Source organism: Alosa sapidissima, chromosome 7 (genome assembly GCF_018492685.1).
Source record: "Alosa sapidissima isolate fAloSap1 chromosome 7, fAloSap1.pri, whole genome shotgun sequence".
Taxonomy (NCBI): domain Eukaryota; kingdom Metazoa; phylum Chordata; class Actinopteri; order Clupeiformes; family Clupeidae; genus Alosa; species Alosa sapidissima.
In genome coordinates this window covers 862,444-888,090 of record NC_055963.1, presented here as the reverse complement: position 1 = coordinate 888,090, position 25,647 = coordinate 862,444, and the positions used below count along the sequence as shown (strand labels likewise).

The 25,647-nt window shown below is 39.0% G+C and overlaps 1 protein-coding gene and 1 long non-coding RNA gene across 4 annotated transcripts; both read right to left on the bottom strand.

Annotated features, from left to right (window-relative positions):
- Positions 1-1,997: 1,997 nt before the first annotated feature.
- On the bottom strand, positions 1,998-18,117 carry LOC121714232 (F-box only protein 6-like). The gene is made up of 6 exons (XM_042099513.1): positions 17,869-18,117; positions 16,435-16,708; positions 16,136-16,250; positions 15,829-15,924; positions 15,157-15,292; positions 1,998-2,537 (listed from the first exon to the last, which is right to left on the bottom strand). Exons 1-6 carry the CDS (start codon positions 17,929-17,931, stop codon positions 2,385-2,387), a joined length of 837 nt encoding a protein of 278 aa, XP_041955447.1. The 5' UTR covers positions 17,932-18,117; the 3' UTR covers positions 1,998-2,384.
- Positions 18,118-20,486: 2,369 nt separating this feature from the next.
- Positions 20,487-23,288, bottom strand: LOC121714249. 3 transcript variants are annotated; one of them, XR_006033057.1, is made up of 6 exons: positions 23,118-23,283; positions 22,231-22,347; positions 21,992-22,051; positions 21,308-21,385; positions 21,057-21,189; positions 20,487-20,685 (listed from the first exon to the last, which is right to left on the bottom strand). It is a non-coding gene; the product is annotated as an uncharacterized LOC121714249 (long non-coding RNA). The 3 variants fall into 3 exon arrangements; XR_006033056.1 differs by having other exon boundaries at positions 21,992-22,347; positions 23,118-23,288; XR_006033058.1 differs by lacking the exon at positions 21,992-22,051 and having other exon boundaries at positions 23,118-23,280.
- Between the last annotated feature and the right edge of the window lie 2,359 nt (positions 23,289-25,647).

Sequence of the window (25,647 nt, the reverse complement as noted above, 5' to 3'; positions counted from 1 at the left end):
ATGACGTTTCACGGGCAAATCAAATAACCAATCGGGCGAAACCCCTGCTAGCCAATGAGAGGCGAAAAAAGCGGTACCTTCCCCTACCATCCTGGGAAAAAAAAATATCACGCCCTGGTGTATGAAGGGGCTGATAATATGCTGCGTTCACTTGACATGGGGCAGATCATATGCTAATTAATGTAGACCGAGGCATTCTCTTGTGTCTTATTCTGTCTCCGTCCTACTTTAGGTCTATGGACTTTGCATCGTTTGTATATAAGGGTCATTCTATAATTTGGGGTACATTTCAAGTGTAGCGAGATAGCAAAAAAATGTAATGAGTTTTTATAATTAACTTTTTTATAGTCATAGAACACACTTTAAAGTTAACATGACAAGTATTTGCTGAGCTTAAACCTGTAAGACTTCAAGTATTTATTTGAAAAGAAAAATGTAATAATAGAAAATCTGTCAACTCTGTTATAAACAAACTCGGTAAATTATATATTTTAGCAAATGTGATACATTTTTAAATTAAGCCTTCCCTAAGAGAACTTTTAAGATTGCTATTGCTTTTTGGCCTGAAAAAAAAAAAAAAAAAAAAAAAAAAAAAAAACATTCCTCTGGCAAGTTCCAAAGTTTCCTGTGAGAGGAATTTACATTTCTTGAGACAGACAAAAATTATATTTTTAAAAAACTTAAATCTTACATAATACAGAAAATAGACATTGCATGTAACTGATGTTATAACAGTTAGTAAATTAATCTCCAAAAAATAGATTATTAGACTTAATAACATTATGTTTAGTCAAGTTGAATGCATGAATCTGTAGTTGGAGACTGTCAATAATATGGGGTGTAGAAGTCATTTAATGAATATTTTGTGGATAAATTGGGTCTAAAATAAATATAATGCATTGTTATTGGCTAAAGGTTGTTTTATTAGCATAATTGTTAAAAATTTCATAAAGATTTGATTCCATAAAGATTTATTTTTTTGATAATAACTACATTTTTTATCATGGAGACGCAAAATGTACCTTTTACCCAACCAGTGTGTGTTAACATTACTAACTAAACCTCTCTGGTTTACTGTTTCAGTAAATAAGATTAATTAATGTGACTAAGCCTTTGAGATATATCGTCTACAGTAGAGTTCTACTGGGGGGGGGGGGGGTCAACCAGCAAGCCAGCTACGAGCATCTTTTTTTATTTAATAAAAACACATTGCTGTGAACTTTGAACATTTTGTGGACAATGAACATCTTTGGTCATGATATCCAGTTGTGAAAAGGAGTTGGTAAGCACGGAGTCTGGCTCCTACTGAGATTTGCTATTGCAGGTCTTTCGCTGAACTGGTGGAACTTTGACCTTATTGACGTAAGTTTAATTTGATTGGCTGTTTAGTTCAAATATCAATAACCTGTTTTTCCAGAATCCCAGACTTTAATTTGTTGACATGACAGGACTGTTTTGTAAGGAGCTGCAATCCCAGTGTATCTGATGGCTGTGATTCACTCAATGCAGAATCTCGTTCCTCCCTCAGTGACCTTTGGCCCCACAGCGGGGGCTCACCAGCATGGTACTACTTTATAGAAACGCAGCGCCTGAATTAGCCTTTATAGAAACGCAGTGCCTGAATTAGCCGTTTTTCACTGAGTAGGTTGTTATAAGCTGGGGTGGGCTATTTAAATTCCAAAGGCCAAGGGGACTTTATCAGGATGCATAGTATCCTGGATCCATGAAATAACTGACCTTTAAAAATAAACGTCTGCCTGCCTCTATGGGAATTTAACATAGGGGTGTGCTTACTTAGGCCCCCTGTATTTTAAAGAAAAACATTTATGTATTTACGATACATTATTCATTCATTTTTTTTTTATTCCTCTTTTTAGTCAACTTTAGCATGGGTGTCTTAACTCATGCACAGCACTGTATAAACACACACATATATAATTTATGACATTTAAGACATTCAATTTAAGACATTATGACATTCATTCACAACGACAATAAAAGCTTTGACCTCAATTTAATGAAGTAAAATCCTCAGATTGTTATTGTGGATTCACAATGTGGACCTGAATTCTATGTTCAAGTTGCCCTCATAATGATCCAATGGCCATGGGATTAATCGTACTAGTCTTTAGTGAACGGACGGGTGCATATATGGATGGAGTGAGTTACAGTGAAAACATGTTTAACATATGGAAATACATATGATATTAAAAGACAAAGAGATGTAAAAGGGATCAGTTAGGAACAGCTGAATAGACAGATTCTCACGCCTGCTTTTCCATTAGGTCAATTTGGAGAATGTCAAATCAAGAAAAGGTGCGATGAGTAGGCATTTGGGGTTATTCGGAGAGCAGGACTGGACCTCGAGTAGAAGAGGCGGAAGGCTAAGCCCCATCTTCACCTGCTGGACAGATCTCCACGCTGCTGTTTGTGACTCGAATCCCATACCAGCCAGCCCAGAACTGGGTGTCCTTCCCTCCATGAATGAACTGCACGTAGCGGACACCTCTTCCATAGCTCCTGAACACATGTGTCACCTGAAAAAGCACACAACATGATTACATTTCATGTTTGATATTATTAAAGCAACACCAAAGAGTTTTTTGTACCTTAATGTAATGTTTCCAAAACCGTTTCAGTGGTTCATCAACTCGTAACAGGGTGAACGGCACTTCTGTATTTGCTTTGCGGCCCTCTATCGGCTATAACCGCACTATGTAAGTTTGCCAGATCGGGTAGCGGATCTGTAGTTCGATGGAATGAGACATAAGAAACCACAAATTTGACTTGCTTCTGATGTCGCAATACACCATACTTTCATTAAATCGTGCAACATACTCTCTACCGTGTCTGTGGACATTGATTTGCAAAGTCGGTGCTAGATGAACAGTGTGCGTGCGACAGAGGAAAAGTGCTTTAGTGTTGCTTTAAGCCACACATGACTGATACATAATCTTAAGACAGTTTTATTGGGACTGCAACTAACAATTATGTTTATAACTGATTACTCCTAGTAGATTATACTCTGAATTAAATCGATTCGATTGGTCAATGAAATGTCAGAGAAGGTGTGTGTCCCAAAGCTGAACAACATCTTCAAATGCCTGTTTTGTCCACATACCAAATATACTGTAGTTTACCATCGTAGCACAGTAATCTTCAAATGCCCGTTTTGTCCACATACCAAATATCGTTTACCATCATAGAGCAGTAAGATTTATTTTTAAGAAGCTGGGATCAGAGAACAGTTTAATTCCTTTTAAAAACACTCACTCATTAATCGATTACCAAAATACTTTGAATAATTTAATGTGTTGATAACAAGTAGATTAATTGATGCAGCCCTAATACATATACTACCATACCAATATAAATGTTATAAAAGAAAATTTCCAGAAATTTGACTTTTGCACATGTACCGTATTTTCTGGACTATAAGTCATTCCGGAGTATAAGTCCCATCTGTCAAAAAAAAGCGTCATGAAGAGGAAAAAAACATATATAAGTCGCACCGACTTTGTGAGAGAGAGGCTTTGCAACCCCCAACTCACATTTCAGGGATGGGCGTGTCCAGAAAACTCCAGTGCTTGAAGGGTTGGCAGACAACAAATAACTCTCGAGTTTTAAGTGATAAAGGTGCAGGTTTATTTACAGTGCGCAGGTGCAATATATGAAATAACAAACAAACAAAAATACTTTGGAAAAGAAAAGAAAACCGGCCATCATAGGCATTACAAACTCACACATACAGCCTCGCAGCAAGCTGACGCAGTACTCTGCCATTCCAAACTACTCCTCCCATTCCACTCTCTTTCTCCCTTAAGTAGGCCTACCAATCAAAAGTGAATTGGTAGAGCTCACTGTCCAACAGGGTGTAATACATAAGGAATAACTATAGACCTTTTCCATACACATACATAACATATGACACAACACATAATTTTACCATACAAAGTACATAAATGGCCACACATATACTTTACATACAGACAGGGACTTTACATGCAACAATCATAACAAATAATAACAAACTAATTAAACACACGCCAACTCACCACCCCCGCGCCAAACAACCCACTTTCCACTGTCCCGGGACAGTGAATAAGGAACTGGCTCCAATGCGGTTCGTGTTTCCCCAGGGGACCAGTATTCGGACGTACCCAGCAGAACGTTGGCAAACAAGATGCGTGAGTGTTGTGTATGTTTCAAAAGTGAGTTTATTGCTACTACGGAATGAACAATGGAGCTGAATCAGTGGGTACCTCACTGTTCGCTATGTATGTTGATAAATAAATGTAGTAGACTGAACTGACATGCATTGTGGTTGTTTTAAATGTAATGTTTGTAGCGGTCGCTAGCACGGTAGGCTTTGAAACGCCGCGGGTCGGTGTATGTGATGCACGTCGGGAACTGTATGCGTTTATCAGTGTATATGCTATGTGGGAGCTGCGTGTAAGGAATTAAGGCTCACTAACGGTGAGACCCGTGAAAGCGAGACCTTCGCTTTTCACAGACTTATTTAGACATTTTTCACAAAATCCAAGAAGACAGAGACTATGTAACTGGATACATAGAGGCCAAAAAGATGAGAATTCTACCATGAATGATGAAGACGGACGAAGGAGTGAAGGGCTCAGCAGTAATTGTAAAGCAATTTACAAGAGATTCACTGAACAAAAATGCTGATGTGGTACATGAAAATGTAGCTAGAAATGTGGAGAATGCAATGCAATCAGGCATTTTGGGCGATGTGGAGGCACAAGCCGGCAGCAGAGCAAATCCTCGGGAGGCTACTGTACCTCCAAGAATGAGAGAGAGAAAAAGAATGTGCAAACTTTCAATGAGCGTGGTTCCATGCAGCCAATAAACGGTTTTGAATCAGTTTATTGGGAATAAACCAAATATGTGTGTGTCTTGTAAACACCTTAATCTGATTGAAATAAACCAAAAAGGGACATATTCGGTTTACTACCCTTGCATATGCATGTTTTAAACGGACTATTGGGTCATTAAAACACCTTAAAGGGGTCTCCACTGATAGATATCGCACTTGCTAACTTGGAAATGGGGTCCTATGTCCAAAATCCTGTACCACCCCTTTTAACGGAATATGCTCCCAGAAGGAAGAGTGTAGGCCTGCGCATGCTCAATTTGCACAGAATTAGGATCAAATGAACCAATTGTCTCTCACACACTTTCCTAATCATGTCGAAACAACGCGCACACTTTTGGAAAGACGAGGAGACAAACTTATGTCTTGCAATCATGCAAATGTCATGGAATTCATCGATGGGAGAAAATGTCGTAATAGAGACGTTTTTTTTTTTTTTTTTGAACTTCTTTTTATTTTGTTTTCATATCAGTCATACAGTGCATCAAAACAAATTCTTATATGACAAAGTTGAATAACACATGTCAGTTTTAGCGGGTTCAGATAGGTAAGTCCATGGTTTAAGGGCATAGCCCTCAAGGATCAAATACTTAAAGACTGATTGACATCATTCAAGTTAATACATTGCTATTCCTAGATCTGCCTTCAGGCTCCAACAGAGAAGACACAAAAACAAAGACTAAAACAAACACAGTAAAGAGAGGAAAAAAAGAAAAAAAAGTCACATTAAGTGGAGATGCAAAACAATAGAGGTCCAGTTATTGAGGAATGCTTCTGACTTTAGCTGTAAAACTGCAGTGATATGTTCCATGTGATACACCTCTTGGACTCTATCCCTCCATTGGACTATTGTGGGGGGCTGTGGCTTCAACCAGGAGGCCGTTATGACTTTGTTTGCAATTAGCAGAAGTGTCCTTAACAATTTTGTATGGCTATCCTCCAGGAAGTCCTCAGGTACTATGCCCAATAAAAAATGTATTGGTTCCATCGGCAGGTCTATAAATAAGCACTGCTTTATTTCTCTTTGAATATTTTTCCAGTATTCTAATACTTTTGGACAATCCCAAAATATATGTGTATGGTCCCCCAGTGAGCCACAGCCCCTCCAACACACAGGTGAAACATTACTCCACTTTGAAGAAACAAGTGGTGTTCTAAAATATCTCATTCTTAGCTTCCAACCATATTCCCTCCAACTGAGGCTATTTGTTACCTTATGCCCTTGTTCAAATGAAGTTTCCCACTGTTTGTCAGATATTACTGTATTCATCTCCAATTCCCATTTTTCTTTAATATCCAAATTGTTCTCTCCAAGGTCTTCTTGTAGTGCCTTATATAAATATGATATACATTTTTTTGTCACTGTTCCCTGTATAATTGAAATGAAAAGATGCTCTATTTTAGATGGTAGGGAACAAATCTTTTCCCATTCTTTATGTTTCTTTAAATAGTCTCTTATCTGTAAGAACCTGAAAAAATCTTTGTTTGCCAAATCGTACTTTTCTTTAATTTGTTCAAATGATTTTAACACCGTTCCCTCAAATAACTGGTCCAAGACTTCTAAACCCTTGTCTTTCCATCTTTCAAAACCCTTATCTAGTCTTGCTGGAATGAACTCTATATTTTTAGCTATGCTTATGGCTCTGGATATGGTCGTAGGTGATTGTATTTTTTTTCTTACAGTAGACCACACTTTCAAAGTATTTTTAACCCATATGTTTGTAAGCTTTTTCATCCTAGCCGTATCTAAGTTGAGGAATGGGATAGAGTTCAATGGAACATCTAGACATTCAGACTGTTCCATCCCTACCCAAACAGTATCTTTGTCTTGAGTTAACCAGGAAACCATGGATCGTAATTGGGCTGCCCAGTAATATTGTTTCAAATTAGGTAAATTCAGGCCTCCATTGATCTTTGTACATAGTAATCTTCTGAGTTTAAGTCTAGGGGGTTTGCTTTGCCATATGAATTTAGAAAACCATTTTCCTATAGTGGTGAAAGTAGCTGAGGGGACAGGAACAGGCAAAGATTGGAAAAGAAAAAGCATTCTGGGGAGGATGTTCATTCGAATAGTCTCCACTCTTCCCATCAAAGAGAGTGGCAATAGTTCCCATCTTATAAGATCTGCTTTAATACAGTTCATCAACTTCCCATAATTGGCTGTGAACAGTTTTGATAGATCTGTAGTTAGAATTATTCCCAAGTATCTGAATCTTTGTGACCAGCGAAAATGAAGACTTCCTGTTAATTGTGTAGGCCACTGCCCCTTTAACATCATAGCTTCTGACTTGGATTCGTTAATCTGATATCCAGAGAGTTCACCATACTCTTTAAGAGTGTTCATTAGAGCAGGTACAGAAACAATAGGATCACTCGTATAAGTTAAAATGTCGTCAGCATACAGTGATATTTTATGTTCTGTATTTCCCATATCCATTATCCCCTTTATTTTTTCATTCTGTCTAATAGATGCCGCCAAGGGCTCAATGTTTATGGCAAAAAGCAGGGGGCTAAGACAATCTCCCTGTCTCACTCCTCGCTGCAGGCCAAAGAACTCCGAGCAGCATCCATTCACTCTGACTCTTGCTTTTGGCTGTTTATAAACAGTTGTTACCCATCTTATAAATTTTGAATGAAAGCCCATCCCAGACAATGTCTTAAACAAAAACTCCCAATTCACAGTATCGAATGCCTTCTGTGCATCAAAGCTTATAAGCATCGACGTCTGTTTATTTTTCTTTGCACAGGTAATTATGTTTAAAGTTCTTCTTATGTTATTAGCACCCTGTCTGCATGGAATAAACCCTGTTTGGTCTGACTTAATAAGTGATCCAATATGTCTTTGAACTCTTTGCGCTAAGATGCTTGTCAACAATTTCTGATCATTACATAAAAGGCTAATAGGTCTATATCCTTCACATAGCGTTGGATCTTTTCCTTCCTTGTGTATCACAGATATGATGGCCTGTGACCAGGTCTCAGGAGGATTACCCTCAGAGAGAGCATATCTAAACACCTCAGTTAACACTGGTGTCAGGTCATTAATAAAGTACTTATAAAATTCTCCAGGGAGACCGTCAACTCCTGGGGATTTATTATTTTTTAATCTCTTTATTGCATTTCTTATTTCTTCATCTGTTATGGGTGATATCATTTGTAATGACGCATCCTCTGATAATGTGGGGAGCTCTAGATTTTTAAGGAAGATGTTGGTGTTATCAGTTGTCGTTTGTGACTTAGGTTCCATATATAAATTATGATAGAAAGTTGCAAATGCCTCTACCACTTCTTTGGGGTGTGAAACTGTTTTACCATTTGTTGGATGAACTACTTTGGCAACAGTTCGGTTAGCCTGGGCTTTGCGAAGTTGAAAAGCTAAAAGACGGCTAGCTCTGTTTCCATTCTCATAGTACCTCTGTTTAGTAAATCTTAGAGCTCCTTCTGCCTTCAGTGATAACAGTTTATCTAAGGCTTTTCTTGCTTCTGTAAGTTCAGTAATAACGTTGCTTGAACCTGCCCCCTTGTGTTGCCTCTCTAACACCTTTATTTTATTTTCTAGCTCCAGCTGTTGTTCCACTCGCATTCTCTTCAGTTTGGATGAAACCTGTATAATCTTCCCTCTCATAACTACTTTTGCTCCCTCCCATAGTATTGTAGGGTTGACTTCCCCATTATCATTTGTCTCAAGATATTCTTTTAAATGTTGCCTCAACTCCTCAACAATTTCAGTGTTATTCAGTATTGATACATTCATTCTCCAGTACTTGAAGAAAGAGTGCGTTCCTAAGTGTAGTTTCAACATGACTGGAGCATGGTCACTTATGGTTATAGGCTCAATATGACAGTCAATTACCTTATACATATATTGTGGGGGAATATAGAAAAAGTCAATTCTAGAATAACTGTTATGCACATTGGAGAAAAAACTGAAGTCTTTCCCCTTGGGGTTTTTAACTCTCCATGGGTCTACAAGGCCCAATTCAGACATGAAATTATTTAACATATGTGTTTTAGGACTTGGAGGCCCCTTTTCCATTGGCGTCCTATCCATCTTTCCATCTTGTACTGCATTAAAGTCTCCTCCTACTATCAACATTCCTCTGGAATTATCTGTTATGATATTTGCCAGCTCTTTGAAAAAATTTGGGTCATGCTCATTTGGAGCATATACATTTAGAATTGAAAATTCAAGTTCTCCCACACTTCCCACCACCATTACAAATCTTCCTAATTTGTCCTGTACCACCTTTTCAGTACTGAAAGCCAAAGCTCTGTTTATTAAGATGGCCACCCCTCTTTTCTTTCCATGTGAAGCACTATATACTAGACTAACCCATTCTCTTCTTAGTTTCATATGTTCATTTTCACTTAAATGAGTCTCTTGTAGCAGAGCAATTGAGCAATGTGTTTTTTTCAACTGATTGAATATTTTTTTCCGTTTTATAGGGTGATTTAAACCATGGACATTATAACTGACTATATTTAAATTATTCATAGACAACTGTACCCCTTCATACCTTTTAAAATAAACATCCTTTCTTCAATATAAAATGCACCTATATATGACTGCACAGGTATACCGTTTACATGTAAAATCAAACAATGCAAGAAACAAGAACACACAATCAACAGGAAGAAAGAACTGACTTCCAAAAGCCCGACTGATTTAAAAAGCATCAGTCTCAACGAGGACGGAGAGTTGTGACCGGTCTCTCCGGGGGTGTGCACTATGTGCGAAAGGCTATAGACTACGCAGATCAATCGCCTTTGCTATGGCCTGTAGGTTGCAGGCCAGATAAAACAGAACAAAAAAACTCAAAAGCTCCTCCGGTGAGGAGAGTCTATATTTACATATTTTACCGTAGCTTTCTATGAATACACTAGCCAAAACGTGTCCATCTTACATAACTTAACCAAGACCTACTTACTACACTGGATATGTTTACAGCAGGCGTTAGTCTTTGTGAAGTAGGCTTTTGAGATCTGCGTTGGTCATCATGTTATGCCTGTATGCTCTATCCATCCAGTTGTTCTGTAAAAGTTCGGTGAAAAGAGTTTCCCGTTCATCACGTTCAACGTGGATACCCAGGTCCTTGAGAGTTTCAGCTGCGTCTCCGAGGGTTGCGAAGGTCTTCACGCCGGAATCTAGATGGATCTTTAGCTTTGCTGGGAATGGTGATTGCGCTTTAATGCTCTTCTCTTTCAATTGCTTTATTATGTCCCTAACTTGTTTGCGTTTCTTCTGAATGTCAGCAGTGTAATCTTGGTCGAAGAAAATTTTCTGGTCGTTATATGTCACTCCTCCACGACGTTTCCACGCTTCTTGAATTACCATCTCCTTAACCCTGTAGTCCAGAAATCGGACGATAATGGACCGGGGTGGATTCTTCGGGTCTTTCGGCTTCATGGTTAGAGAGCGATGTGCTCTCACTATGTTTAAGTCCTGGCTCCCCGGCAACGCCAGTGATGTTCGGATAAGGTCGCTCATGAACTCCAACATGTTGCTGTTATTTTCTTCATCCTCTTTCACTCCATAGATGCGTAGGTTGTTCCTTCTCGCTCTCGATTCCAGATCCTCACATTTGGCAGCCATATTAGCCTCTCGATGAAGTAGATAGCGGAGGGCTCTTTCATTTCGTTGAGTTTTTTCCTCCGAGTCAACCAGTCTCTCTTCATACTCTGTCATTCGTTGTTCGAGTTGTGTCGTCCTGTCTGCCACTTCACTAAGAGCAGTTTCTACCCTCGTTAAGGATTCTTTGGTATCCTTTGAAGCTTCAGCATGTTCCTTCCTCAACGTACGCAGTTCGGTTAGCACTGCCGCCATGCTTTCCTCACTTAGCTCAGAATCAGGTTGGTCTTTAGACGTCTTAGATTGCTTGTTGGGCCTCTTTTCTGATTCTTTTCGAAGGTTCGCCATTATGATTTCTTGGTATGGTTGTTTTAAGTTTAAAATAAAAATAAAAGTACGCCTTGGCTAGTTTTTTAAAAGACTCTCCTCAGGAGCTCTGAAATCAGGCTGTTGCCTTGATCATGACGTCACCGGAAGTCATAGAGACGTTTTTTAAAAAGATTTATAAAAAACTTAATGAGGCTGGCTATCGGCGTATGCCTGAACAAGTGAAATACAGGTGGAAGACCCTGAAGACGTTGTATTATTCAGCCAAAAGAGGGAATTCCACCAGCGGAGATTTACGTCATGACGTTGGGAGCCTATTTGTGGGCTGCGTCACTGACTTATTCGGAATAATGACAATTGCTATGTAAACAGGAATATGCTCAAAACGTGACATTCTACTTGCATGTAAACAGGTTTAAACGGAATACTTACATAAACGGAATTTGGGCAATAAACTGATTCAAACCGGTTCCCGGCATGAAAACGTGCTCTATGGCGCATACTAAGGAAGCTACCCTTATTTTAGAGACTGTTCACAGGTCTTATTTTAGACACTGTTCACAGGTCTTATTTTAGAGACGGTTCACAGGTCTTTCTTAACCAGTATGGACATTTAATCTGAAAAGGCAAGTTATTAAATTCACATAGAATGTGTGACCAGACGTCCTTGTTTAACCGGGACAGTCCCGATTCTGAGTTGCGTGTCCCGAGTCCGACAAAAGCCTTTTGGGACGCTAAAATGTCGCGGTTTACACCAATCACTATTAAAGTGTGGTCTTATTATTAGGCTAGTGACAATGGCCCCACATTTTTGAGATACCCCTACCGGAGGTAGAACTAAACCCAACAATGTTTTTCTCTAAGGTCTCCCATATATGAAATGGATTCTTGGCTAAAAATATTTTACTGCTAAGATTGTTTTTTGGTTTTGGGGTGTATAACAATATCTGTTAATTTAACAATCACACAAGCTCTGAGAACTTGTATGTGTATAGTCAGGAAGTTGCTTTACCTACTAGAAAAGACTGGATGTGAATATCTTGATGTATGGAATGAATAGAGACATGTAAACATACACCTAAAATAAGCAGACATGCAAAAAATGAAAATCTATGCAGAATGTTTTCATTTACTTTAGCTGCTTTACCAGGGATTATCAAACACATATGATGGCTTGTTGGAAAGGTGGGGTTGTACTGAATCCAACAATACCAAATATGTAAATATAGTATGACAAGTTAGGGTGTTCTGTCACTCAATGTATGAGGTGTCCAAAATGAAACACTGGCAAAATACAGTCTCAAGTCCAAATCACATTATCAGTGGTGAGAAGAATGTTGACACATTCATTGTTACGGCAAGGTAAGTGCTGCTCTATATTTACATTTAATAATGATACATTTCATATGAAACACAGATCCAATTGAATCAGGTTAAAATTGGAATGGAACACCTTTATTCAAATATTTACATTCATTTGAATTTTGTTTTGGTCAAGTCATTACTGAATAATGGAAAATAATATTGTTAGCTTTTGTCTGTCCAGACCAGCAGTGGACATTAGAGCTTACCCTACTTACTTACCCTACATACTTACCCTACACTGCTTACTTCACCCCTAAGTAGCTAAACAGTTAGTTGTAGAAACTACTTTCCCTAGCTAAGAAAGCCCTCTGACTAATGTTGCATGTGTAATTCAACTTGATCTGCATTTCAATGAAAATTCTGAATTTTTTCCTTTTCACTAGTCTCTTGAATTATAGAGAATGTCTTACAAACATTGGATCCAAAGCTTGTGGGAAACATTTTGAAAAGGGCAAGAAAAAAGATCCCCATGTATGTCCAAAACCCCACAGTAGAAGGCCTCCAACGCATACTTACCCTTGCTCAGCAGAGAGAGAGATGGTGATGTCCATAAAACTCTGGCTCTATATACAGATGATATTTCTACCAAATACCATAAAATGCCTTGCACACTACATCTCTAAATGAAATACAGCAGAAGCCATAGAAAAGAATAAAAAAGCAGACCAATGTCTATAACAAAGCCTTTATTAAGCTCACTGAAGACATTGATAAAACAGTATTGTCCAAAGATAGGAAAGTGAGGACTCTCAACTCTTTGACTGATAGCTATGAGAACATACTAAAGACCATTGCTGAGCATGAAGGTGTGTCAACGCAAGAAATATAGATTAAGGACAGTGGTGTCTACATCCCGACTGTTCTTACTTAAGTTGCTGAACATGGAATTGTTGATGCAGCCATTGACAACTTTTACCAAAATGAAGACACCCTGGATGGGAAGTGTACAACTATGCTATGATGTCTGTTGTGTTCCGAAGAGGCGAAGTCTCAGCATTTGCAACTTGCTGCTGCTCACTGATTTTTGTCTTACTGCATTAGTTCACTCTACATGATATGAAACTTTGATTTTGGAGGAAATATCATCTGTATATGGAGCCAGAGTTTTATGGACATCACCATCTCTCTTTCTGCTGAGCAAGGGTAAGTATGCGTTGGAGGCCTTCTACTGTAGGGTTTTGGACATGGGGATCTTTTTTCTTGCCCTTTTAAAAATGTTTCCCACAAATGATACAAAGCTTTGGATCCAATGCCTGTAAGACATTCTCCATAATTATAAAAAATTGATATACACAAAAATATATAAAAATGATTTCATTGATAAATGATACATTTAATGATACACAGAAAAATGATACATTTCAGAATTTTCATTGAAATGCAAATCAAGTTGAATTACACATGCAACATTGGTCAGAGGGCTAAGTAGTTTCTTAGCTAGGGAAAGTAGTTTCTACAACTAACTGTTTAGCTACTTAGGGGTGAAGTAAGCAGTGTAGGCTGTACTGTCCACTGCTGGTCTGGACAGACAAAAGCTAACAATATTATTTTCCATTATTCAGTAATGACTTGACCAAAACAAAATTCAAGTGAATATAAATATTTTAATAAAGGTGTTCCATTCCAATGTTAACCTGATTCAATTGGATCTGTGTTTCATATTAATTGTTTAATACTGGGACATATGAAATGCATCATTATTAAATGTAAATATAGAGCAGCACTTACCGTGCAGTAACAATGAATGTCAACATTCTTCTCACCACTGATAATGTGATTTGGACTTGAGACTGTATTTTGCCAGTTTTCCGTTTTCTTTCATTTTGGACACCTCATACATTGAGTGACAGAACACCCTGATTCGTCATACTATATTTACATATTTGGTATTGTTGGATTCAGAACAACCCCACCTTTCCAACAAGCCATCATATAGCTACAAAGTAAATGAAAACATTCTGCATAGATATTCATTTTTTGCATGTCCGCTTATTTTAGGTGTATGTTTACATGTCTCTATTCATTCCATACATCAAGATATTTACATCCAGTCTTTTCTAGTAGGTAAAGCAACTTCCTGACTATAAACATGCCAAGTTTCAAAGCTCTCAGAGCTTGTGTGATTGATCTGCACTAATTTATATGCCTTAACTCCAATACGGGCAGGCTATATTTTAGTCCTTTTTTGGTTTTGGCGTGTATAACAATATACACATTACAGTGTATCTTTGTAAACATTGTTGCAATGCCTTGTCATATATGCCTCGTTTTAACGATTAGGACAATGCAGAACAGAAAGTCATCATTCTCAAAATAACCCATGGCTGTGAGTTTGTTTTCAAATGTTGTCATGCATGTCTGGATAACGGGTCAGGAATGTTTAGGAGACAGACTATCGTAAATCCTCAAATTATGGCTGGGGTCTTTTATTTACTTAGGCTGCGCAAAGCACAGTGCCTTTATTTGGGGCAGGCTTGTATTTGAGGCAGCGATGCCTTTATTTGGGGCAGGCTTGTATTCGAGGCAGCGAGGCCTTTATTTGGGGCAGGCTTGTATTCGAGGCAGCTAGGCCTTTATTTTATTTAGGCTTGTATTCTTTATTTCTTACGTGGTGCGTTTTATTGTGAAGCATGCGTTTCGTTTGGAGTGGTGTACCGGTAGGCCAAAAGCAGAAGATGTTTGGTTTGGAATTTAATTTACGTTTGGACTGTTTGATTATATTGCTAAATCCCGGCCATAATTTGAGGATTTAGGTATGAAACCCCCAAACCCACCACCGGAAAAAAATTGTCGCAAGCCAAGCTCACAATCTCATTCCACAAGCCTAGAGCGCTATCTCGCAGCTGTAGACGAAATGTTTCATGTTCAATTATATATATTTTCATATATAAGTTCCACCTGACTATAAGTCGTCAGGACCAGCCAAACTATGAAAAAAAAGTGTGACTTATAGTCCGGAAAATACGGTAATAATACAAATGTCAAGAGGAAAAAACAGTCTTACCTGATTCCATTTCTGGTCATTCCATTGGTCAAAATACACCTTGTCAGGCCTGAAAGACTGGAGCACTTGTTTCTTTGCATCGAGAAGCTGAACACAGATCTCATACTCACAACCACAATCCCAACGTGGTGCATACCTGTCAGAAGCAACAGGAATATAAAGTATGGTGTGAGATCTGGCTGGCAATAGAGCTGAAGGGAATACTACAAAACAAGGTCACTGGCATACCCAGGTAATCTTGGGAGTAACCAGTGATCTCCAAAAAACACAATAGCAGCTCAGCACAGTGTTCTTTTAGAGATGATCAGTCCCTGTCAAAGTTACCTTGTTACTCTACGTACACACCGCTGCCGCGATTCAGCGACCAACGACCAGCAACCAATCGGAATAGTCGGCCTTTAAATAAAGTAGTAAGATAGAACATGATCGAACGTAGAATGCTGCTATGTCAGAGCGGCCAAAGCGTCCAAAGCTTCCCTGTACTTTTTTGACAAGCGTCCTTGACAGGGCGACCCGAGCTTCTTTGAAAGCTCAAGTCGGCGGCGGTGTGTACATACAGTTAGCCAGTTACCTTGCTTCATAATATGGCCCTTTGAAATGAACAGGCACAAATCCATGTCTTACCAATCAGATATGAAAATGTCTTACCAATCAGATATGAAAATGTCTTACCAATCAGATATGAAAATGTCAGGTTGAAATTCATCCATGAAAGCAGCACTGTAGCCTTCTGCTCGTAGGTCAACTAGCTGACGCTTCACACATGAGCTGAAAAGATCAAGGGAGTTTTGTTCAGTTCCATAACACAAGGTATAAATGAGGACAAATAAACAAAGGAGTTATTTTTTCACTGGTATGTCCTTGCTCAACAAGGTCTTGGTGACATGAAATGAAATTAACTATACAGTCCATATCATCAATTCATGATAAAATAAATCATTTATAAATCATGGTATAATCATTTATAAAGCTTGCTTACAAATAAGAGGTGACAAAGTTCTTCTTGACGGTTATATCTGGATGTTCCGCAAAGAGAGTATCTACTTTCCATTTGTCCCCTCCGTTTTCTATGAGCTCCCATCCTGAAAAGTTATCTGCAGTGACGTATAAACAGGAAGACAGTTATGAGGTCCCATCCTGAAAAGTTATCTGCAGTGACGTATAAACAGGAAGACAGATATGTGAACTAAAAAGGCATGGGTGACTTTAAATGGGTTACTATACACTAGCACTGCACTGACAGCTGAATGGGTTGAACCACCACAACGCAATCCTCACCCTCTGCCTTGGGATTTTTCAACAAATTGCGTCTCTTTTTGCACAGGAAATAGAACAATCTCCAGTCACTTGGAACTTTGTCTGAGTCCGAGGGGTGAAGGCCTTCTCGTCGACACCTCTCCTTCCACAGGCAGCCACTGTCCACCGTCTCCCTCCACTCCTGGCACACCAGACGGCAGGTGCAGACCAACTGCTGAGCAGGAATGTTGTGGAAAATCTCCTCCAGCACCCCCAGCGGAAGAGACGGGACATCTGACCACTGAGGAGGACCCATCTGAAATGTAAACCAATAGGCTATCTGAGCAAATCTTTCATTACTTCAGGTCAAGACCATAATCACAGTATACTTTGAGGGGGACATGCCGCCCCCAATAGGTCATCCCCCCCCCATGTTGCCTCCAGGGCTGCGGCCCTGCTACTGCTACAATATGTAGACTAGCCTACTAGGCAACGTATTCTTGAAACAATTCCCAATTTTTTGACATTTTGTACATTCTTGTCAACTTTTAAGCCAAGGACAGAGACATGTAAACAACTGCTAAAGCTGCATGAAACTGTAATAACAACTAAAACAAGAAGCCATGGAACATTTGTAAATCATGACATTTTTAAATTACTTTAAGGCTACAACTTATTCAAGTAGTCTAAATTGTAATCTCTAGAACCCAAACATAGTGTAGCGTCGGTGGGTTCCGGACTGTCTGCTGGGGTACCCAGAATGCCCTGTGGGTAGAATACTGCTGCTATTGTGTCTTACTAGTTGCGTATTAAGTCGTGTGACGTACTGGTCAGTGTGTGTGTGTGTGAGTTCTCTTTGGTTGTGCCTCCTATATTATACTCATGTGGGTGTGTGTGATTACCCTTACTGTGTGTTTCATGTATGGTTGTAGAGTCGTGTTTCCCTATGACGTTGTCTGTGTCTTCCATCAAATATAACCTCTGTATTCAGCTTGGGTTCGCTGTTTGTTACAATAGACTAACTAGGCATATGGCTTTAATTACATTTTAACACAAGTGTAGGTAGATAGACCTGCTTACTGCTTTACTGCCTACCACACAAAAAATAGATCCTGGTATGTCATTTTTTGGTGTAACTTTTCAGACTAAACCTGTTTTACTTGTCTGCTAAAGAGTAAAAAACAATCCAAGTAGGCCTAGTTAATATTTACCACAATCAGCCCATACACACCAGGGGGACTTCTAACTGTAAGACATGTCAGGCACAGTAAGAATAACGTGGTTGCTGTTTTGGTTTTGGTTTCCTATCTGCGTTTCTGTTCTAGCTGTAGGCCTAGGCCCGTCCTGTGTAGCCCATCTAGGCTACGATATATTTTTAGTAAGCTATGTTAAACAAGGTTTAATCTTACTAAATTACATTCAGCAATAATGGAAAGAATGAACGTTAGCCTGCGTCTTCACAGACACGTGACTTACGTTTTCCCATTTCTCAGTTTTTGGAGCATTCGATGAAGTCTTGTTCCCCATTTGTCTCTTCATTTCAGTTGAACGGTACAGTCATCTATCAGTCGCTGGATAGCTTATTTCCTATCTTCAGCTACATACATACTCGCAAGCGTTTGTCCAGACATCGGTGAAAACCTAGACCACAGGCAGACATGAGCATAAGACATCAGCTGCTCCTTGAAGTAGGCCAGCCAGACTATCTCTTCCTTATTTACCTCTCGCCTGTCACAACGTCATGACGTAATTGTTACTCTGGCCGACGTACCAAGTGCTGCCGACTAGTGTTGGGACCATAGACTGTATAAATACGTTGGGACACGCAGTAGCCTCCTCTTGCACTTCAACACCACGACAACTTTGCTGTGTGCGGTGTGTCCCCGCCCACGAATATTTCGCTCCCATACCATGTACTAGGCCAGTGCTTCTCAACCTTTTTTCAGTGATGTAGCCCTGTGAATTATTTTTTCAGCCAAGTACCCCCTAACCAGCGCAAAGCATTTTTAGTTGAGAAAAAAAAAAGACTTAAACAGAGCACTGTGCCATCACTGTGCCATCATTTGGACATGAAATATGTATTAAATAATTGTTTTTAAAGTATTTTTGCCTGGATTCTACTTTTTAAATAAATGTATATTTTAAAATCTGACATACCCCCTGGAGTGTCTTCACGTACCCCATTTTAGAACCACTGTACTAGGCTGTGACTGCTGTCTTATGTCCCTTGTGTTTGTCATGTTTGTGATAATAAGCAGTATCTGATGGGTTAGCCTGCTCTACTAAATGGCATTTGGAAAATGGAACAGTATTTTGTTTAATCTGTATTGAGCCTTACTGTTACGGCCGGCTCGTTTACTGACCGCAACATAAAGGGAGACGGACAACAAAGTTCCAATTTGTAATTTATTAAGATTAAGCAAAAATAGTGATACCAACCATAATGTGTCTAGGGGGAAGATGAGTGTTGGCGTGCATGTATGTATGAATGCAATGTCAGCATCAGTATGTAAGATGACTAAATGGAGAGAGAGAGAGAGAGAGGAGAGAAAGAGTAAAGTGCCAGTGCAGAGAGAAAGTCAAAATGGTGCCTGCAAGAGAGAAGAAAGGTGCCTAAAGGGGAGGAGAGGAGAACTCCTTATATAAGCACACCCTGATGCAGGTGTACACAATTCCTAATTGACCTAATCAGGCCCTACCTGGCTGTGCACTGACCAGGAGAGGCCTGAAGGGACACAGGGGGTCGTGACACTTACAAAACGTGGTACACTGTATGTAATATATATGTCAAAATAATAGGACTATTATGTAGGATATATTTGCAAAATAAAGAAAGCATATTATAGTATAAGTTCCCCTAAATTGTATGCATGCATCCTAGGAGAAGGGTTTGCTGAGTGCTTTGTACAGGCTTGTGAGACTCGGTTTAGTCTCATTAATTTGTCTCTAATTCAGTGAGAAGGCAATAGAACAGGAAGCAGGCTAATAGAACAGGAGCCAGGCTAATAGAACAGGAACTGAGCTAATAGAACAGGAGCCAGGCTAATAGAACAGGAACCAGGCTAATAGAACAGGAACCGAGCTAATAGAACAGGCTGCAGGAGCTGCACAATGTGATGTGAAAGAAAGAAAAGAGCAAACCATGACACCTGCATCTACAATTTGGAAAAGGTGCCTTTGGGCAGCGAGGCATGGTCTTTCTGACCAGCATGGACATTTGTGTTGCTCTTTCTGACCAGCATGGACATTTGTGTTGCTCTTTCTGACTTAATTGCAAACATAACCTGTGTGTGTGTGTGTGTGTGTGTGTGTGTGTGTGTGTGTGCATGTGTGTGTGTGGTGTGTTTTTCTTTTTGTTATGTTTCTTGACATGGCTACTGTAATCTAGCTTGTTTCAATATCCTTATGCTTCTGAAAACTGATTGGTATTGTGCTTGTTAAGCAGTGGAAAATATTGTATACTTTTTAAATGCATCAATCTGGTGCAAAGAGGTTAAATGCATCAATCTGGTGCACTTTGAAAAGAAATTCAGAGGTTAGACTTGCTTATTATTATTGGATGGAAATATTTGTGCTGTAGCTTAATACACTGTAAAAAAATATTAGTTGATTCAACTTAAAAACGCGTGTAACCTGGTTGCCTTGGGATTTTGAGTTAATTGAAAATAATACAATAAGTTAACTAAATGAGGCAAATAAGTTGTGTCAACTTGAGATGGCTAGTTGATCTGACAAATATGACCTGTTCCATCAACTAAGGAGTCATTGTTGACACAACATTCTATTTTGTGGATGCAACTTCAATTATGCATCATGTCAACTAACCTAGTTGAGTTGAGTCAACTCAAGTCGTCATTAACTTAACAACATAGAAGTCGTACTGACTAGTATTTTGAATTTGTATTGACCAAACATTTTACTTAATACAACAAGCTTTATGAAGTTGATCTAACTTTTCCACAAAAGTAACCTGGTTGCCTTGAAAATTTAAGTTGTTCTAACTCTTGCTTAAGTGAACATGACAAATGCCCTTTGCTATGCATTGTGTTAACCAAACTGGTTTGTAATACAAAAATATATACGTAAACATGATGTACAAGTCAAGAAGACAACATTTATTAAGCATATTCAATGAGCAACAGATTATATACAAAGATTTGTTGCTTGACAAATCCACAAGTGTGGTTGTGTGAGTGAGTGTGTGAATGTTTGACCCATCGACAAAATTTCTGTGCCCACCACTCTAGTTCATCCAAAACAAACCAGAAAAGGGACTCAGTAAAAGTCAGGTGTCTGTAAAAAGAGAAAGAAAGCATATGTTACAATTGACCCTGTCCATGAATATAATTAACTCAGCTTGTGTGACAAATAAAAGCAAACCCACAATAGCAGCCTAGAAGTCAGGTGCAATAGTTAGAAGTAATGGAGATATGTATTACAGTTGTGCTCATAAGTTAACATAACCTTAGCATACACATACATTTAAAAATCATCTGATCTTAATGTCGTAATAAAAGAAAATGAGGAAAAATCCAACCTTTAAGGAACACTTATTTCCACGATACATTATTCATTCACAAAGAAAATTGTTGTACTTAAAGGCTGGATTTTTCCTCATTTTTTTTAAATTAAGGCATTAAGATCAATTTCCAAAAGTATCATACCTAATTGCAACACTGTCTGCAGAAGTTCTTGCCTTCTTGCTTAAACCACCTTCCTGACGCCTAACATAGATCCTCCCCCATCTGACGTGCAGTGCCAGCCTCTGGCTCCAGGCTGGGACTTGCTGGATGGCACCTAAAAAAATAAAACAGCAATTGCTATACATTATGTTATTGTTGATTAAGATATAAATCAAAGCATTACAAAATAAGTTGGTAAGTGAATCAGGTGTACAAACAAAAATGATAATTACCTTATGAAGGCACCCTTGCCACCATCACCATCAATGTTAATTCTTGATTTGTGACTTTATTTGTGAGGGTTTCAGTTTCTGTCAATAGAAAACAAGATTTAACAAAATTATGATCATGCACAGTTTGGCATATATTCAACACATTATTTACATTACCACCAACATAATGGTAAACATGGCTAAACTTCATGTGATGTAGTCGCCTACCGTAGATTACCTTTGGACATATTGCATTTGCATAGATAGCATTGCTAGGTAGGCAATGTTAGCCAACGTTTACAGTAGCCTATAGGCTATATATTTATTCATGATGCGCCCTTCTCAGCTCGTCTTAGCGGCACGGCAAGTGGCAAATAGTAGGAACAAACTCGGCGGAGAAAGATATCAGTAGATACTTCTGATTTGTATAGTGTTTTGTTCACTTGGATTTTGGAAATGTTACAGAGAAATATGTTAGCCCTTCTGCCTCCAGACCATATAGTTGCATCATAGGTCCTCTTGTATCAGACAAAAACGATGACTGGCTAACCACTTTAAACTACTTTAGCAAAGTCCTTGGCTGCATGTTGTGAGCAACAGACAAACGCAAGATACAATTGCAGTCCAATGAGATGCAACTTTATTCTCTGCGATCATGGCAATGTTAGACGATGACGTTGGTGGAACAAATATAAGTTTGCCAACCTTGACTTGCCTTGTTTCCTTCAGCTGCGACGTGTACCGATGTATGAACAAGACAGTAGGCTATAAATAAATATCGGGGTAAGTTACAGCTGACAATAATGACGGATCTTTACTTAATGACACATGAAAAAAGGGGATAAACTAAACACAGTAACAGACACAAATACATGCAAATAATGTTATTTGCTATTCTACGTGTGTGTGTGTGTGTGTGTGTGTGTCTGTCTGTCTGTCTCTACCTGGTGAGTGAACTCTCTTGCGGGATTCGAACTTCTTTTGTATGGAAGTGGGACACATTTGGAATATTCCAGAATGCACTCAGTGTTCTCAGGGAAGCAGTCTTCACAACTTACTGCCTGCAAACAGGGAACAGAGGGAAATTAAGATTAATAAAATACACATAACATGAAAAGACCATCACTGAAGCACTACTGCCCTCACATGCATCTTAAATGAACACATGCCTTGGCACAAGTCAGGTACAACCAAATAAGGGCTATGAAATGAAGAACATTTTGCCTAATGCTACCCATACATCAGAATACTTTGACAAGATTTGGGAAAGATTGGCGTTTTTTAACTAATGCATTCAAGCTTTACTCAAAAGACTACAATCTTTCAATAATCTTACCCAAATCTGGTCAAGTCTTCTGGTGTAAGGATGGCTTAATATAACACTATAGGTTATCCTTCTCAAACTAAAGATCCCTTGACTTGTCGGTATCATATTGAGTTAGGTCAACAACCTGTTCACGTTAGCCTACGTTAGTGGCTGCTAATGACCATGCAGGCTAAGTTATATCTTCAAGGTTAGCTAACGATAGCCTTGGCCATTTAATTCAAACTAAAACTTTACATCCATAACGAAATCTCAGACAGACTTATTGTTGGATATGATATTACTACCATTCCAGATATTCCACACAATGGTAAAGCTAGTTATTGGAAAAGTTAACATTAACAGCTAACGTTAGCGATGTTAGCTCGCTAGCTAGCAAACGTCAGCTAATTCTAACATGACGGTTAACAAACGGTTTAGGTTAACATTAATGCTACAATATAAAAACAGTATTTTCCTAATTAATTCCAGTTTTCAATTGGCATACAAAAGTACTGTAGTTCTTACCTTGGATATGATGACGGCAGAGTTTGTACAGCTTGCAGTCAGATGCATGACAGAAAAGTGACGGTTGAAGTCACCACCATGGGCTCTGGTTTACCCAAGGGGGCAGGCGAATTCCCGGAAGTAGAAGAATCGACGTAGGCTGGAGGGACCACCTCTCTGCTAACTCCCATAGAAGTCCATTCATTCTAGGATTTTTTTGAAATACCATAACTTCATATAACATATATCCTGTGCCGATATTGTAGCTTCTGTGTAATCCACATAAACACTACAAAGGTAAAACAGACTCCACTACCTCGTCCGTAACGTTGGTTACCCGTAAGAAGAATGGTTAGCTTGTTCGGTTGGAGGGAAGCTAGCTTTGACGTAATCTCTCTTTCGCGCCATAGGGAGATAACCGTATTGTCAAAGATCCTTGATTACTAGCTCCGCTTTAACCCTCTCTGGTATTGTTTGGATAAGAAGCTCAGTCCACCTTACTGTCTATGACGGTAACTCATAAGCAAAACCTAGCATACACGACCGTATGTTAAGGTAAAGCATTACACAGAGGCAACCTAATAATAATAAAAAAGTAAACCTATTTTTTTTTAAAACGGCACTAATCATTACAGAGGTTTTCGATGGATTGACCGTAGGTCGGAAAAGTGGAAAGAAGATTAGCTTCAAGGCTATATGATAACTTTTTTGTTTTGTTGACTGTTTTTGAAGATGATCATGTATGGTAGCTTCAACATTAACACGACTTGGTGAGGATGATATTAATAATAATACTTCTACTTCCGGGAATTCGCCTGCCCCCTTGGTTTACCCTCACGAAAAATTACTTCGCGGTGCGGTTAGGTGTCTGCGCATGCGCCATTTACGTGACGCAGCGTGAAACGGAGGTGAACTATGATAACTAGTGGATATGACAAGAAAAAATAAGTTGTACCAATTGTGTCATTGGTTTTCACCACTAAAACCCAAATATATAAGTTATCTGAACAACAGAGTTAAATTTAAGTCTACTTGGCTAAATATTACAAGTTAACATAACTAAAAGGGAAAATATTTTTTTACAGTGTATGCGCACATAATAGTTCTGATGACACTGCATGAGCTCAGAAGCACAAAGCACAAAGGCATCAGCTCATAAGCACAAAGCTTGCTGAGTTTCACAGTTCAGAAATGGTCAAAAATAGTATACATTTCAGCACTCCATGAAATTATGCAGAAGTCACCTGTGTTGTTCAGCTAGTTCATCTAAGATACAGTAAGTAGTTATCTTGGTCACTGTAATGGTCATCTATACATGCTATAATCATCATCATTTTGAGGACAGTGTGTGCTACCCATGGCATTGCAAACTGGAGTTGTTGTATGCTTACGAATACTCTTTTATACCACTAGGTGGAGTCTATAGTCTAGTATAGTATAAGTATAAGTATATATACTCTTTTGTAGGGGTGTCACTAGACCTTATTCACTGGGGCACGTGCCTTAGTAAAAGTCTCCAGTACCCCAGTACAATTCTAGCGCTGCTCTCGCTGGAAATGGCATTCATGAGCGCATCCCCGTGCCTGCTTTAGTCATGACTCGAGCCTGTCACTTACCAGCCAATAAAAAAAACAAGGAAAAAAGAAAGGGGCCATAATAGCCAATCAGGAAATAGCACCTCTGTAGCTGGGTAAGATTGAACGCAACAACCAATGAAAATCGCTCACATGATTCTTCCGAATATTTCGTCCGCTGGAGCTCGTCATATCCCTTTGAGCACAGAGTAAGTCGTCCCCTGTTTTAATGTTACAACAAATTCACAACTTGTTTGACAGAAAAAAATGACAAGTTGATCGCTGTTAGAGAATGTTGCCCACATAATTAGCATCTGTTTTTCAATGCTTAGCGTCGTAGCCTAAATTTAGCAACAGTTTACCAGCTTGTTCTCTCTCCCTCACACACACACACTCACCATGTATAGGCTGCATGCACACATGCGGACAATTAATAATGATTTATACGTATACTGGAGAGAGAGTCCTGTAAAAGTAGCCTATACTGTTTGTGAAGCTGTCCTACTGTAAAACTAAACATAGCCTTCTGATAAACTATTCAGAGATGGACATCAGACAATTCTTCCTGAACAGGCAGAGGGAAAGGAACAGTGAGGAGAGATGAGGAGGACGAGGGAGGTATGATAATTGCCCACATTAAAGGTAACATTTATGCTGGTAATAGCCAGTGCTGTAATTTGATCAATGGTTAAATGGCAAACTTAAATAAGTTTGCTGCATTTGTAAATGTAGCCTATAATAATCTACACAGAATCAGACTCTTAGGCTATTAGGCTACATTTGCAAATTAGCCTATCACCAAAAGTCAGTATGAAGGCTTTAGTAGGCTATTTAAGCTACAAAGAACTGCAGTATTGCCAGGAAGGACCCTTGCCTGGGAGGGAAGTATATCTCAATTTTGACTAAAAATAAGCTTCCCTTGTGTAGGAAAGCCTATTAAATTTATGCAGTGAGTATACATTAGGCCAACTTATGCC

Coding starts and splice junctions, on each gene's coding strand:
- LOC121714232 (XM_042099513.1), bottom strand. CDS start 17,931: ATGAAGAGACAAATGGGGAACAAGACTTCATCGAATGCTCCAAAAACT. Junction 16,709..17,868: donor AAACTGAGAAATGGGAAAAC/GTAAGTCACGTG, acceptor TTTACATTTCAG/ATGGGTCCTCCTCAGTGGTC. Junction 16,251..16,434: donor GAAAAATCCCAAGGCAGAGG/GTGAGGATTGCG, acceptor ACGTCACTGCAG/ATAACTTTTCAGGATGGGAG.